At 43.7% G+C, this 13,267-nt stretch overlaps 1 protein-coding gene across 2 annotated transcripts in view; it reads left to right on the top strand.

The window, feature by feature from the left end:
- LOC143293079 (heparan-alpha-glucosaminide N-acetyltransferase-like) overlaps positions 1 to 10,251 on the top strand; it is a 43,221-nt gene extending 32,970 nt beyond the window's left edge. For both annotated transcript variants that reach the window (XM_076603963.1, XM_076603962.1), the window contains exons 11-17: positions 592 to 713; positions 2,378 to 2,504; positions 4,547 to 4,633; positions 5,497 to 5,571; positions 6,484 to 6,554; positions 7,290 to 7,402; positions 7,899 to 10,251. In XM_076603963.1, the coding sequence (XP_076460078.1) occupies positions 592 to 713; positions 2,378 to 2,504; positions 4,547 to 4,633; positions 5,497 to 5,571; positions 6,484 to 6,554; positions 7,290 to 7,402; positions 7,899 to 8,074 (771 nt within the window). In that variant the 3' untranslated portion in view covers positions 8,075 to 10,251. The remainder of the gene's footprint in view (positions 1 to 591; positions 714 to 2,377; positions 2,505 to 4,546; positions 4,634 to 5,496; positions 5,572 to 6,483; positions 6,555 to 7,289; positions 7,403 to 7,898) is intronic.
- Positions 10,252 to 13,267: the final 3,016 nt, after the last annotated feature.

Raw genomic sequence — 13,267 nt, 5'->3', positions numbered from 1 at the left:
GCAGTATGGACGCCTGGCAGTGGTGTTGTGAAGCGTGCTGTGAAATGAGTTGTGAAGCGTGCTGTGAAGCGTGTCATGATGTTCACTGTGTGCAGTACGGACGCCTGTCAGCGGTGTTATGGAGCAAGCTGTGAAATGAGTTGTGAAGCGTGCTGTGAAGCAAGCTGTGAAATGAGTTGTGAAGCGTGCTGTGAAGCAAGCTGTGAAATGAGTTGTGAAGCGTGCTGTGAAGTGTGTCATGATGTTCACTGTGTGCAGTACGGACGCCTGTCAGCGGTGTTATGGAGCAAGCTGTGAAATGAGTTGTGAAGCGTGCTGTGAAGCAAGCTGTGAAATGAGTTGTGAAGCGTGCTGTGAAGCGTGTCATGATGTTCACTGTGTGCAGTACGGACGCCTGTCAGCGGTGTTATGGAGCAAGCTGTGAAATGAGTTGTGAAGCGTGCTGTGAAGTGAGTTGTGAAGCGTGCTGTGAAGTGTGTCCTGATGTTCACTGTGTGCAGTACGGAAGCCTGTCAGCGGTGTTATGGAGCAAGCTGTGAAGTGAGTTGTGAAGCGTGCTGTGAAGTGTGTCATGATGTTCACTGTGTGCAGTACGGACGCCTGTCAGCGGTGAGGGACATCGTAGATTTCTGGCCGGAGTGGGTCTTTCACCTGACCCTCGTAGCCATTCACACCTTGCTGACCTTTGCCCTCCACGTTCCAGGATGTCCCACGTCAGTGTGTGTGTGTGTATGTGGTTGAGTGTGTGTGTGTGTGTGTGTGTTTGTTTATTTGTGTGTGTGTTTGTGTGTTTGCATATGTGTATATGAGTGTGTGTGTGTGTGTGTGTGTGTGTGTGTGTGCACTGCTCAGTCAATACATGTGTAGCACAGCACCACACAGGCATGGCAGCTGAGTTGTCATAGCACTGGACTTTCATTCCTGGGGTTCTGGGTTCAATTCTTGTCTGCTTTGGGATTTTTAATGTGGAGATGTTTTCTGAGGGTGGAGATCTTTTCTGATCACCCGGGTCAACACACACACACACACACACACACACACACACACACACACACACATATATATATATATATATATATATATATATATATATATACAGGCTGTCCTGCTAATGCCTGAACATCCTCTTTGTGTGCATGCATCAAATACATGTCACAACACTCAACAAACACACCCCTTCCATCTCACTAACTCACACACACAGACAGACATGTGTGCATGCACTTACTAACTCACACACACAGACAGACATGTGTGCATGCACTAACTCACACAGACAGACATGTGTGCATGCACTCACTCACTCACACACACACACAGACATGTGTGCATGCACTCACTCACTCACACACACAGACAGACATGTGTGCATGCACTCACTAACTCACACACACAGACAGACATGTGTGCATGCACTCACTAACTCACACACACAGACAGACATGTGTGCATGCACTCACTCACTCACACACACAGACAGACATGTGTGCATGCACTCACTCACTCACTCACACACACAGACAGACATGTGTGCATGCACTCACTCACTCACACACACACACAGACAAATTGTTGCTCACAAACACAAGGACAGCCAGAGAGTGAGGTGGTGAAAAAGATCAGTAGTTTAGAACAGCGTTTGAACAACAGTTTAAAAATTACATTTGAAAAAAGCATCAGGGAAACAGTGTCTTGATAAGTATTTTGTGTACGTTCTTACCCAGGGGCTATCTTGGGGTGGGGATGTCTATCTCTGTGATTGCTTGTTGAAGGTATTCATTGTAAGTTCTTTCCTAGGGGCTATCTTGGGGTGGGGATGTCTATCTCTGTGATTGCTTGTTGAAGGTATTCATTGTAAGTTCTTTCCTAGGGGCTATCTTGGGGTGGGGACGTCTTTCTCTGTGATTGCTTGTTGAAGGTGTTCATTGTAAGTTCTTACCCAGGGGCTATCTTGGGGTGGGGACGTCTATCTCTGTGATTGCCTGTTGAAGGTATTCATTGTAAGTTCTTTCCTAGGGGCTATCTTGGGGTGGGGACGTCTTTCTCTGTGAGTGCTGGTTGAAGGTGTTCATTTAAAGTTCTTACCCAGGGGCTATCTTGGGGTGGGGACGTCTTTCTCTGAGTGCTGGTTGAAGGTGTTCATTGTAAGTTCTTACCCAGGGGCTATCTTGGGGTGGGGACGTCTTTGTCTGTGAGTGCTGGTTGAAGGTGTTCATTTAAAGTTCTTACCCAGGGGCTATCTTGGGGTGGGGACGTCTTTCTCTGAGTGCTGGTTGAAGGTATTCATTTAAAGTTCTTTCCCAGGGGCTATCTTGGGGTGGGGACGTCTTTCTCTGTGAGTGCTGGTTGAAGGTGTTCATTTAAAGTTCTTACCCAGGGGCTATCTTGGGCCAGGGGGGCTTGCTGAGGGGAGTGTGCACATGAACTGCACAGGGGGTGCAGCGGGCTACATCGACAGACAGGTGTTTGGGGACAGCCACATCTACCAGGGCCCCACCTGTAAGGTATGTCCCCCAGGGCAGTTTTTTTTCATTTCTTTTAAGAACTTATGAAATTTCATTTTCATTCATATTGGTTTTATGTTTAATCAATGATGATAATTATAATTATAATCATTTTGATAACAATACATACATACATACATACATCATACTTACAACATATATGGATAAACAAACATGTATTCATACATAAACATACATTAATACATACACACACAAGCACATGTGCGCACACACACACACACACACACACACACACACACACACACACACACACACACACACACACACACATTGCTGTTGCAAGATGTCTTAATTAATAAGATATGATATATCCTACACTTACCAAAATTTTCTCCTCAACCACAGACATTGAGTGGTGGTCTGGACGCTAGTCATTTGAATGAGACAATAAACTAAGGACCCATGTGCAACCTGTATTTAGTGCATTCGAAAGAACCGACAGCAACAAAAGGTTTGTCAGTGGCAAAATTGTTTTGGAAAATCCACTTTGAGAAACAGATCCACTTGCAGACCGAAAAAGAAAGAGAACTAAAGGGTGGTGCTACACTGTAGGGACACACTGCCCTGGGGAGAGCTGCCTGAATTGGACACACACATATCTGGTGTGACGAAGGAGTGGTATAATACAATACAGTACAATACAATACTATGCAATACAATACAATGCAATACTATGCAATACAATACAGTACAATACAATACAGTACAATATGATGCAATACAGTACAATACTATACAATACAGTACAGTATAGTACAATACAATACAGTACGATACAATACAGTGCAATACGATACAGTACAATATGATACGATACAATACAATTCTGTACAATACAATACGATACGATACGATGCAATACAGTACAGCACAATACAATAGAATACAATACGATACAGTACAATACAATATAGTACAATACAGTACAATGTTATTATACAACTGTCCATCATGTTGCCATCAACACACAATGAAAGACATACAACAAATCAGCACAGTCCTGCTGTTGAAGATAAGTCATCACTAGCACAGGTCTGTGATACACTGACACCCAGCAGACTGTGATACACTGACACCCAGCTGACAGGACTGTGATACACTGACACCCAACTGACTGACTGACTGACTGTGATACACTGACACCCAGCTGACTGACTGACTGTGATACACTGACACCCAGCTGACAGGACTGTGATACACTGACACCCAGTTGACTGACTGACTGACTGACTGTGATACACTGACACCCAGCTGACTGACTGACTGACTGACTGTGATACACTGACACCCAGCTGACTGACTGACTGACTGTGATACACTGACACCCAGCTGACTGACTGACTGTGATACACTGACACCCAGCTGACTGACTGACTGACTGTGATACACTGACACCCAGCTGACTGACTGACTGTGATACACTGACACCCAGCTGACTGACTGACTGACTGTGATACACTGACACCCAGCTGACTGACAGGACTGTGATACACTGACACCCAGTTGACTGACTGTGATACACTGACACCCAGCTGACTGACTGACTGTGATACACTGACACCCAGCTGACTGACTGACTGTGATACACTGACACCCAGCTGACTGACTGACTGTGATACACTGACACCCAGCTGACTGACTGACTGTGATACACTGACACCCAGCTGACTGACTGACTGACTGTGATACACTGACACCCAGCTGACTGACAGGACTGTGATACACTGACACCCAGTTGACTGACTGTGATACACTGACACCCAGCTGACTGACTGACTGTGATACACTGACACCCAGCTGACAGGACTGTGATACACTGACACCCAACTGACAGGACTGTGATACACTGACACCCAGCTGACTGACTGTGATACACTGACACCCAACTGACAGGACTGTGATACACTGACACCCAGCTGACTGACTGTGATACACTGACACCCAGCTGACAGGACTGTGATACACTGACACCCAACTGACAGGACTGTGATACACTGACACCCAGCTGTCTGATTGTGCAGGAGATCTACCACACCACGGTGCCCTATGACCCTGAAGGACTCCTGGGAACTCTGACCTCTGTCTTCATTTGTTTCCTGGGTTTACAGGTGAGATAACTCTGACCTCCCAAACAGGGCAGTCAGCCAGATGGTAGGCAGATCAGGAGAGACTCTTTCAACTGAGCTGAGAAATCCATGCCAGGGACTTAGAGGGGCAGTTATTTCCATCCTACTGGACAAAGGCTGATTCTTTGTTTGGGTTGATATTTCTTATTTTATCTGTCCCTTGGAGTTGATGTTTCTATCTTTGTTCAGCTCATATCTGTTCCTTTGTTTGAGTCAATATTCTGACCATATCTGTTCCTTTGTTTGAGTCAGTATTCTGACCATATCTGTTCCTTTGAGTCAATATTCTGACCATATCTGTTCCTTTGTTTGAGTCAATATTCTGACCATATCTGTTCCTTTGTTTGAGTCAATATTCTGACCATATCTGTTCCTTTGTTTGAGTCAATATTCTGACCATATCTGTTCCTTTGTTTGAGTCAATATTCTGACCATATCTGTTCCTTTGTTTGTGTTGATATTCTGACCATATCTGTTCCTTTGTTTGAGTCAGTATTCTGACCATATCTGTTCCTTTGTTTGAGTCAGTATTCTGACCATATCTGTTCCTTTGTTTGAGTCAGTATTCTTACCATGTCTGTCTCTTTGTTTGAGTCAATATTCTGACCATATCTGTCTCTTTGTTTGAGTCAATATTCTGACCATGTCTGTCCTTTGTTTGTGTTGATATTCTGACCATATCTGTTCCTTTGTTTGAGTCAGTATTCTTACCATATCTGTCTCTTTGTTTGTGTTGATATTCTGACCATGTCTGTCTCTTTGTTTCGGTTGATATTTCTGTCTCTGTTCATGTTATTTTCATGGCATTACAGTCTGTTGTTGTTGATGTTTTTGTGGCGTTGCAGGCCGGGAAAATCTTGTTCATCCACAAGGACTGGGTGCAGAGGACCGTGCGTTTCCTGATCTGGGCGGTGATGCTGGTGAGTTTGGGCCACCGGACATTCTGGGTTGGAATTTTTAACCAGTCACAGGCCATCTGCACTTCAGTTTAATTTTGAATCAGTCACATGCCATCTGCACTTCATTTTAATTTGGAATCAGTCACATGTCATCTGCACTTCATTTTAATTTTGAATCAGTCACATGCCATCTGCACTTCAGTTTAATTTTGAATCAGTCACATGCCATCTGCACTTCAGTTTAATTTTGAATCAGTCACATGCCATCTGCACTTCATTTTAATTTGGAATCAGTCACATGCCATCTGCACTTCAGTTTAATTTTGAATCAGTCACATGCCATCTGCACTTCAGTTTAATTTTGAATCAGTCACATGTCATCTGCACTTAGTTTAATTTTGAATCAGTTACATGCTATCTGCACTTCAGTTTAATTTTGAATCAGTTACATACCATCTGCACTTCAGTTTAATTTTGAATCAGTCACATGCCGTCTGCACTTCAGTTTAATTTTGAATCAGTCACGTCATCTGCACTTCAGTTTAATTTTGAATCAGTCACATGCCATCTGCACTTCAGTTTAATTTTGAATCAGTCACATGCCATCTGCACTTCATTTTAATTTGGAATCAGTCACATGCCATCTGTACTTCAGTTTGATTTTGAATCAGTCACATGACATCTGCACTTCAGTTTTAACAATAAATCTTCTCTTTGATTATTCTCAAAAAGAAGCACATTGTCAAAAACTTATTAACAATCAACCAAAAAAGGATATTATTTATTGTCATTGGCCATTGAACAAGATGATTTCAAGCCAAAAGGATGACCACTATTTCAGATATAAAAATTTGAATGATCCTTTCCTATGCAGTGTGATTTTTCTGCTTTGTAGGATATTTTTGCATAATGCTTTGTGCTTTGCCGTTCCAGGGTCTTATTGCTGGCATTTTGTGCAAGTTTTCCAAAGAGGATGGCTGGATTCCCATCAACAAAAACCTGTGGTAGGGTTTGGATGTGAATATGTGTGTGTCATGTGGTGTGCTGGCAAGAGAAGACAAGAATATGTGTTCTTTCTTAAATCTGGAACATACACACTCATTCACCACCTATGTGTTTAGACACTGCTTTCCCATGCCCAGCCCCAGACACAGTGGATATGATATCACTGCCTTCCCATGCCTATCTCTAGACACAGTGGATATGATGTCACTGCTTTCCCATGCCCAGCCCTAGACACAGTGGATATGATGTCACTGCTTTCCCATGCCCAGCCCTAGACACAGTGGATATGATGTCACTGCTTTCCCATGCCCAGCCCTAGACACAGTGGATATGATGTCACTGCTTTCCCATGCCCAGCCCTGGACACAGTGGGTATGATGTCACTGCTTTCCCATGCCCAGCCCTAGACACAGTGGATATGATGTCACTGCTTTCCCATGCCCAGCCCTAGACACAGTGGATATGATGTCACTGCTTTCCCATGCCCAGCCCTGGACACAGTGGATATGATGTCACTGCTTTCCCATGCCCAGCCCTGGACACAGTGGATATGATGTCACTGCTTTCCCATGCCCAGCCCTAGACACAGTGGATATGATGTCACTGCTTTCCCATGCCTATCTCTAGACACATTTGATATGATGTCACTGCCCTGGTTGCTGTTTATGGCTATGGGACCTTTCACCTTTCACCTTTAACCTTAAGGTGTTGACAGAAGTGTGTGATGGTGGCAGGTCGCTGTCATTCGTTCTGGCCCTGGCGGCCATGGCCTTCTTTCTGCTGGCTGTCTGCTACGTCTTGATCGATGTCTACAAGGTGTGGAACGGAGCGCCGTTCTACTACCCAGGTCAGAGCCAGACACTTCGCTTGCTACACTCTTCGTCTTCTTCTTCTTCTTCTGCTTCATCTTCTCCTTCTTCGTCTTCTTCTTCTTCTTTTTCATCTTCTTTTTCTCCTTTTTCTTCTTCTTCTCTTTCTTCTTTTTCTTCTTCTTCTTCTTCTTCTTCTTCTTTCGTCTTCTTTTTCTCCTTTTTCTTCTTCTTCTTGTCGGGCTGCTGACGTGGTTATCAAAACTTTGCAGATGGTGACAGCCCTGCAGGGTGTTTGAAGCAATGCCTCAGCAAGCACAGCTTTGATGTGGTTTTTTCTTCTTTGTTGTTGTTTGTTTGCTTCTTTGTTGCATTTTGTGTCTTTCACTGCTGTCAAATTTCTAAGTCAAAGTCAAATTTTTATATCGTGATGGTAAATTGAATAAGCAACAAATATTTTCTACATTGTGTGTGTGTCTGTGTGTGTGTGTGTGTGTGTGTGTGTGTGCATGTATGTATTCCTGCACATTCCAGGCATGAACCCCATCCTACTGTACGTGGGCCATGAGCTGTTGGCGGGTCGATTCCCTGTGGGGTTCGATGTGGCGGCTACCCACGCTGCCCAGCTGGCCATGAACCTTTGGGGCACCACCTTCTGGGTGCTGGTGGCACTCTACCTCTTCTGCAAGGGCATCTTCATCTCCGTCTGATGCTGGTGGCTTTCTTTGGTTTTTGCTGCTCCATCATGTACTGTCACACCACTCATTCCAGTCCACAATGCACGGCCACACATGGGTTGGTCCGCCACAGTGCCGGCGTGGGCAGTCCACAGGGAGCTGTTGCTGTCAGGTTGCCTGGAGGCCATACATGATGGTGGGGGTTTTTTTGTGGTGTGGTTCATGTTTTGGGTGGGTGGTGGGGGAGATCTCTGTTCTTCTCTCTCTCCCTCCACACCCCCACACCCCTCCCCACCCACACACCACCTGGCCTTCCTCCTCCACCCCTTCTCCATTTGCTCACCTCCAGCGCCTCACATTCTTCTTCCGGCTATCTCAGTTTTATATTATTTTATTTTATTTTATTTTATTTTACATTAACGAAATCACAAATCCTGTCATCCTGTCTAGATTAACATTACTCTTGGCATCTACTCTTGAACTGTATTTTCTTCTCCTCCACTACACCTTAATGGTGGTCTGGACGCTAGTCATTTGGATGATAATGATTAACCAAGGTCTCATGTGCAGCATGCATTTATCGCATGTAAAAGAACCCGCGTCAACAAAAGGATTGCCTCTGGGAAAATTCTGAAGGAAAAAAAATCACAATAAAGAGCAGCCTGAAATTCACACAGGGAAAATACAATATAGTACAGTACAGTACAGTACAATACAATACAATATACAGTACAGTACAGTACAATACAATACAATATACAGTACAGTACAATACAGTACAGTACAATACAATACAATATACAGTACAGTACAATACAGTACAGTACAATACAATACAATATACAGTACAATACAGTACAGTATAATACAATGTACAGTACAGTACAATACAATACAATATACAATACAATATAATACAGTACAATACAATACAATACACTACAGTACAGTATAGTACAATACAACAGTACAGTATAATACAGTACAATACAATACACTATTTCCATATCTATATCCATGTTGTTCACCTGTCCCCTCCCCTCCCCCTGTCATCAGTGTAATACAGTACAATACAATACACTATTTCCATATCTATATCCATGATGTTCACCTGTCCCCTCCCCTCCCCCTGTCATCAGTGTAATACAGTACAATACAATACACTATTTCCATATCTATATCCATGTTGTTCACCTGTCCCCTCCCCTCCCCCTGTCACCAGTGTAATACAGTACAATACAATACACTATTTCCATATCTATATCCATGTTGTTCACCTGTGTCCCCTTCCCTCCCCCTGTCATCAGTGTAATACAGTACAATACAATACACTATTTCCATATCTATATCCATGTTGTTCACCTGTCCCCTCCCCTCCCCCTGTCATCAGTGTAATACAGTACAATACAATACACTATTTCCATATCTATATCCATGTTGTTCACCTGTCCCCTCCCCTCCCCCTGTCACCAGTGTCCACAGCCTCCCTGTCAGCAGATCTCTGTACTGTCGTCTGTTGTCCTCTGGTTCTGGTGGTTTTTACACAAATGAAAGGATTCTCTAAACCAAGGCATCATCGTCGCTCAGTGTGTGTGTGCTGGTCATGGGATTTACATCTTTTCACTGTGAGTGGGTGTGTGGGTGAGCGTATGTGTGTGGGAGGGGAGAGAGGGGGAGAGAGTGGGAGGGGAGAGAGAGAGAGAGAGCTGTTTGTCTTTTCTACGCTGTGCCTTTTGTCGATGTTGGTTCCTGTGTACCCCACCACTCCATCCGATCTTCAGCAGAAGAAAAAAAGGGAATTGTTTGAGATGAATATCTTTTTGTTTTTGAGTGTGTGAGAAATAATGTGCCAGTGGTTAGGAATGGAATTGATAGCAAGTGTATATTGATCACATTCGTCAGTGTTTGGTTCATGCAATTTCTTTTGTGCAGGGAAGAAAACACAACTGATGTAAGATCATGAAACTTCAGAAGGGTGTTTAACTTGTTTTTTCATTTTGAACATGCATGTCAGTTTGCTGAAGTTTGATTGTTTGTTTGTAAATTATCATTATTACTTTTTACTTTTATTTTTTGTTGTGTTTTTTATGTTTGTTTTGATTAACATTGTTATGCATTGTTATTATATCCTCATTGTTGGACTGAAGTCATTCAATGTGTATGTATTGTTATTACATCCTCCACAGCCAAAAATGGGCAAAGGGATTACATTTCTTTGAATCCTTTCGTTGTTTTGCTGCTGCTGCTGCTGTAGTTGTTGTTTTTAAAACCTTATACCCAAAGTTCTGTTTGATTTCAGTCATCCTGTTTCACAACATCTGTACGATTCAGCAGAACATAATAACAAAATATTTTCGCTTGTATAAATGAACGTCCCACAAATCATCAGTTATTGTGATGGGTACAAGGGTTACTTTCTTAATGCAAAAAACAACAACAACAACAAAACCATCACCTGTCAAATGAGCTGGTGTGTTGTTGTTGTCGTCGTTTTAATAATAAATGCAAAATAATAATAAATGCAGAAAGCAACAACAAAACCATCACCTGTCAAATGAGCTGGTGTGTTGTTGATGCTGCTGTTGTTTTAATAATAAATGAATGAATAATGAGTTGGTGTTTTGTGCTTTCAGCAGTTTTGAACACTTGTTCACAATGCATGTTTTGGTGAGAAGCCATTGAAAAGTTTTGAGGAGGGGTTTTCATCAACTGTACATCGTAAGTCCATTGGTGGGAAGCCATTGAAAAGTTTTGAGGAGGGGTTTTCATCAACTGTACATCGTAAGTCCATTGGTGAGAAGCCATTGAAAAGTTTTGAGGAGGGGTTTTCATCAACTGTACATCGTAAGTCCATTGGTGGGAAGCCATTGAAAAGTTTTGAGGAGGGGTTTTCATCAACTGTACATCGTAAGTCCATTGGTTAGAAGCCATTGAAGAGTTTTGAGGAGGGTTTTTCATCAACTGTACATCGTAAGTCCATTGGTGGGAAGCCATTGAAAAGTTTTGAGGAGGGGTTTTCATCAACTGTACATCGTAAGTCCATTGGTTGGAAGCCATTGAAAAGTTTTGAGGAGGGGTTTTCATCAACTGTACATCGTAAGTCCATTGGTGGGAAGCCATTGAAAAGTTTTGAGGAGGGGTTTTCATCAACTGTACATCGTAAGTCCATTGGTTAGAAGCCATTGAAGAGTTTTGAGGAGGGTTTTTCATCAACTGTACATCGTAAGTCCATTGGTGAGATGCCATTGAAAAGTTTTGAGGAGGGGTTTTCATCAACTGTACATCGTAATTTCACAAAGGGAGGGAATATGAACACACAGGGTCAAACCCAACACTCGCCAAGATGTTCTCCCCTTCCACTCCACCTGAAAGGTGGTCATTACGATGAGACGATAAACCCATGTCCCGTGTGCAGCATGCATTTACCACATGAAAAAGAAACCACGGCAACAAAAAAGTGGTCCCTGACAAAATTGTGTAGAAAAATCCACTTTGATATGAAAATAATAAATCTTTGGGGGGTTTGTGTGTGACCAGTTTTACTTTGGCATGCAGACAGTCGCACTGGGTTTGTTTTTTTTAATTTTATTTGTGGGTGTGCATGTTGGGTATAAGTATTCTTGTTTCTGTAATTTTGGATTTTTTCTGCATGACCATTTTTACTCTGCTGTTGAGGCGATCACACTCCATTTTGGTGGGTGTGCATGCTGGGTATGTGCATTCTTGTTTCCATAATTCACCAAATGTTAACATGACACACGTGCCATTGAACATTTCAATCATTTTGATCCATGTGCGTATATACACGAAGCGGGTTCAGGCACTTGCAGATGTACAGTCTGTTGAACTGGGAGATTGGACAAAAATATCTGCCCTTAAGACACCATGTGCCATGACAGTGACCCTCTCTTATGCACACATTCACTTCAGTCAGATGTATTTACAAACACACATGCCTGCACGCGCATTTTCACACACACATGAACAAACACGTACACAAGAATGCACACCTTCACATTCCTACACACACATGTGCGCACACACACACACACACACACACAGTACCGTACGGCATGCACATTCACACACACACACACAGTGTATTCCCTCAAACATTTATTACATCCAGTATATGACCATGCTTTGGCTGGAAACATTGTTTAGCAGAAAGACCAGAAAACAGCACCGTGTACTGAATGATGTCATTCACTAACACCAAGCACCAAGCCAGAAAACAACAGAAAGCATAACTGATCGCATGTACAAAAGAAAATCTTGTACTTTTGGAAACGGCAATCCACTCACAGAATCCTTTTTTTTTTTTTTTTTTTACCAAAAAAACCCTATCTTACAAAACGTGATGGAGTCAATGGGGGTGGGGTCGGGGGGTGTGGAGGGTGGGGGTGAGGGGTGAGGGGTGGATTATCAATCTTTTACACTGATCACTTACCTGCTGCTGTCTTTACTTTATCTTATCAGTGTTGCTTGTAACACCTGGGTGGGGTGAGGACAATTCCCCATCCAGTCAGGTAACCATCCACACCTGGTGGGGTGAGGACAATTCCCCATCCAGTCAGGTAACCATCCACACCTGGTGGGGTGAGGACAATTCCCCATCCAGTCAGGTAACCATCCACACCTGGTGGGGTGAGGACAATTCCCCATCCAGTCAGGTAACCATCCACACCTGGTGGGGTGAGGACAATTCCCCATCCAGTCAGGTAACCATCCACACCTGGTGGGGTGAGGACAATTCCCCATCCAGTCAGGTAACCATCCACACCTGGTGGGGTGAGGACAATTCCCCATCCAGTCAGGTAACCATCCACACCTGGTGGGGTGAGGACAATTCCCCATCCAGTCAGGTAACCATCCACACCTGGTGGGGTGAGGACAATTCCCCATCCAGTCAGGTAACCATCCACACCTGGTGGGGTGAGGACAATTCCCCATCCAGTCAGGTAACCATCCACACCTGGTGGGGTGAGGACAATTCCCCATCCAGTCAGGTAACCATCCACACCTGGTGGGGTGAGGACAATTCCCCATCCAGTCAGGTAACCATCCACACCTGGTGGGGTGAGGACAATTCCCCATCCAGTCAGGTAACCATCCACACCTGGTGGGGTGAGGACAATTCCCCATCCAGTCAGGTAACCATCCACACCTGGGTGGGGTGAGGACAATTCCCCATCCAGTCAGGTAACCATCCACACCTGGTGGGGT

The sequence above is a fragment of the Babylonia areolata genome, chromosome 18, assembly GCF_041734735.1.
Source record: "Babylonia areolata isolate BAREFJ2019XMU chromosome 18, ASM4173473v1, whole genome shotgun sequence".
Classification (NCBI taxonomy): domain Eukaryota; kingdom Metazoa; phylum Mollusca; class Gastropoda; order Neogastropoda; family Buccinidae; genus Babylonia; species Babylonia areolata.
Note: the sequence above shows the minus strand (reverse complement) of the source record. Positions and strands in the feature narration are given on the sequence as shown.